This window comes from Penaeus chinensis, chromosome 38 (assembly GCF_019202785.1).
Source record: "Penaeus chinensis breed Huanghai No. 1 chromosome 38, ASM1920278v2, whole genome shotgun sequence".
NCBI classification, from domain to species: domain Eukaryota; kingdom Metazoa; phylum Arthropoda; class Malacostraca; order Decapoda; family Penaeidae; genus Penaeus; species Penaeus chinensis.
Window position 1 is genome coordinate 1,960,528 of NC_061856.1, and position 3,647 is coordinate 1,964,174.

General features: G+C 35.8%; 1 protein-coding gene across 1 annotated transcript in view; it reads right to left on the reverse strand.

Moving 5' to 3' along the window:
- LOC125045810 (relaxin receptor 1-like) overlaps positions 1-1,175 on the reverse strand; it is a 93,899-nt gene extending 92,724 nt beyond the window's left edge. Inside the window, exons 1-2 of the mRNA XM_047643304.1 lie at positions 1,108-1,175; positions 914-935 (exon numbers count right to left, since the gene is read on the reverse strand). Of these exons, the coding sequence (XP_047499260.1) occupies positions 914-935; positions 1,108-1,175 (90 nt within the window). The remainder of the gene's footprint in view (positions 1-913; positions 936-1,107) is intronic.
- Positions 1,176-3,647: the final 2,472 nt, after the last annotated feature.

A 3,647-nucleotide genomic window follows, 5' to 3' on the forward strand; every position in this document is an offset into this window, starting at 1 on the left:
ACCCACAATGTAAAACTAGATTTATTGAAATTAGATATATTAAAACACTCGCTTCCTTCTGTCTTCTCTTTTCTCCTCTTCCTCTTCACACCCTTTATTCCCTCTCGTTTCTCCTTCTTTCAACGATGGGAAGACCAGGAAAGGGAAAGACCAAATATAAAAAGACCAAATGAAAGACCGAAAATAAATAAATAAATAAAACACCAAAGAGACCGAAAAGAGAAAAGACCAAAGTGGATAAAGGGGGAAAAAGCAAAAGAGATAAGACCGAAAATGAAAGACCGATAGAAAAAAAAAATCAATAAATAACCAGGAAAATCAATCAGACAAATAAAAAAGAAAGAGAAGGAAAAAAGACAATGAGGAATTGGAATAAAAAGACAAAAAATAAGGAACACCTAAAAAAGTGATAACGAATGTGAGACCAAACAAAGAAAACAAACGAAGAAAATACTAAACAATGAAAACAACAAACACTCATAAACAAAAACAAACAATTAAGAAAACAAACAAACACCTCCATTAAACACCACCAAAAAGAAAAACAAAAACAAAAAAATAAACAGAAAACCCGAGGACGCAAGAACACCGCGTGGGTCCCTTTCTCCTGCGATAAGAAGTCTACGGACGTCGACGCCTTGTTTGAACTACCTCTATAATAAGTGATCAATCTTTCCCTTCTAACTCTCACGATTTTTCTTTCCGCTGTACTTTGATTCATTCCTCCTTTCTCAGTTCATTCTTCGGCTTGATTGGAATTGCCTCCTTTGATTAATTCCGTTGTATGCACGCAAATATTAATAAATTAAGAGACAGACAGAAACTGGGCTGACAAATCATGGCGTGTTTTTGATTCATTTCAGTTGTCACGATTCAGTGCATAATAATTCCACATTTATATTAATTCACTTACCAAGTATTGCAACCTTCCATTTCTGGGTAAAGAGAGATTTTCAATATCGAGAACTTAGCGTCTGAATGACAGACAGGAACATCTGATTGCGACCTCCCATTTGATTGACGATTTCAGCAAACCAACCATTTATCTATAATCATCATAATTAACTCCATTAGTTTTAATGTTAAATTTTGTCTTTCCGGCCTCACTTGACCTGAGCCTCTTGCATGCCTTTGCTGCAGTTGGTCGTCGGGACTATTTGCACAGTGCATATCATGTGTTCTCGTCCATAAATGAAAAGCCTTTATTTTTCTATTTATTTGTTTACGTTTTCAATTATCTTTTTTTTTTTCTTCTTCTTCTAGATGCGTCGTGGCGAGTGCTCGACGGTTGCAACGCGGGATGTTTAGATACGCTCGTAGTCTGTTGTATTTTGAATTTGTTTTTGTCTTCTATTTTGTATTTATTTTATTTTTTGTATTGTGTTTTTTTTGTATTAAATGTTTTATAATTTTGTTTCTGTTGATTTTTGGTTTTTATTGTAATTTGTTTTTGATTTATTTTATTTGTATTATATTGTATTCCGTACTGATTGAGATTTTCATTTGTATTTATTGAATTGTTTTGTAGTGGTAAAACAAAAAAATGTATATATTTTTCATGTATTGAATTTTGTATTCATATTGCGCTCGTATTTTGTCTTCCGGAAGTTGCAGAGCGTAAAGCATTTATCTCGTCAATTTAGCGTTGTTGCTGTTCTGTAGTTGCAACATGAAAGCCTCCCGTTTCCCCTCGCTGAGATTTATCATTGAAATTGATCAATACTTGCAATATAATGTTATTATATTTAATCTTTCATTCTACTGTTGACATCGTTTGAGGCTTTCATAATGCCATGTTTATTTTCCCATTTGCTTTAACGTTATCGCTGATCAACATTTGCAACATTGAGTTATTTTTCATTTATCGTTGTTCAACATGTGCAGCTTTGAGTTATTTTTCATTCTCTTCCTTTATCGTTGTCATTCAATATTTGCAACATCGAGTATCTTACAATCTCTCTACATTTTTTACCTCATGTACCTTCAGAATCATATTTTTTCCCCCCCATTATTCAATACTATAAACCGCGTACCTTATCGCCTTCGTTTGTGCAACATTTGCAACATAAAGCATTTACCCAAGTCCTTTACATTTACCGTTGCCATTGTTCAGCCCTTGCAACAATCGCTGCTCAACGCTTGCAACATTTCGCTGTGCACACACGCCCGCGGGATTTTCACTCAAGAACATCGCCTCCTTTTCCTCGGGCGAAGGCGAGCTCGACGCGTTTTATTTTCCCTTGAGCTGCAGGCGAATTGACTGGATGGCTGAATGACTAGTAGACTGACTGACTGACTAATTGACTGATTGAATGACTGACTAACTGATAGACTGGCTGAATGAATGACTAACGGACGGACAGACAGACCGGCTGTATGGCTGACTGACGTAACATACTGAATGAATGATTGACTGACTAATACACTGAATTATTAATTGACTGACAGAAGGAATAACTGACTAATAGATTGAATGAATGAAGACTGACAAATTAACTGATTGAATTACTGACTGACTAATTAACTGACTAAATGAATGGCTGAATGACTGACTGACTGACTAATTGACTGACTGAATGGCTGATTTTCCGACGGACAGAATGGCCTCACGTTAAGATTTCACACGGCTTTCAACTGCTTTTTCCTAAACTGAAAATCGACTGATTGACTGACCGGCTGACTTGATCTTCGATTTCAGAATATTTTGTTGTATATTTTCCCCTGAAATTAATCTGAACTTATTGACTGATTTATGACCATAATAGTTTTTTTTCTTCAAATATATGACCTTCTAAAATATATGTAATATAATTGGTTTTTACAATATTTTTTTTTTTTCTCTTTCTCACTCTCTCTCTCTCCAAAAAAGGAAAATAATAACAGAAAAATATGAGAAAATAAATAGGTTGTTAGAAGTAGTCAGCTTTCACTCTCTCCTCTAAATACACAAACAAAATAAAACAAATAATTTGATAAAAACAACAATAAAAATGCTGCCGTGTTGCGCAAACCTTTCATGAACTTTCTCCAGTCAAGGCTATTTTTTGTGAACTAAAATTGACTGATTGGCTGTTAAAGTAATTTGGCATTTTTTTCCGCAGGTTTTGAGGGAAAGATAAAAGTTTCCTGCTTACTGTGGTTGTGGGGGGGGGGGGGGGGTAAAAAAGCGATAAAAAAGGAGGTGGATAGATTGATATATAGATTGGGAGAAAGAAAGACAAAGAGTAAGACAGTGAGAGAAAGACAAAGGGAGAGAGAAAGAGAGCGAGAGAGAGAGAGAAAGATAAAGAGAAAGAGAAAGAGAAAGAGACAGAGACAGAGACAGAGACAGAGACAGAGACAGAGAAAGAGAAAGAGAAAGAGAAAGAGAAAGAGAAAGAGAAAGAGAGAGAGAGAGAGAGAGAACAAAACAGAAGAACAAAAGATAAAAAAAAAATATAATAGCTTTAGGAAGGGAAGGGGGGGGGGGAGTCAACATGGCCGCACAAAAAGAGAAAGAGAAAGAATCTTTAGGAACAATATGTGTTTCCTTCGCCAAAAAGGTGAGTTTAGTACCGCTGAGACCTCAATTAACAGCTCTGATTACACGCACATACAGGCGTGCACACACATACACACACGCGCACAGAGATACGTAAACGCACACA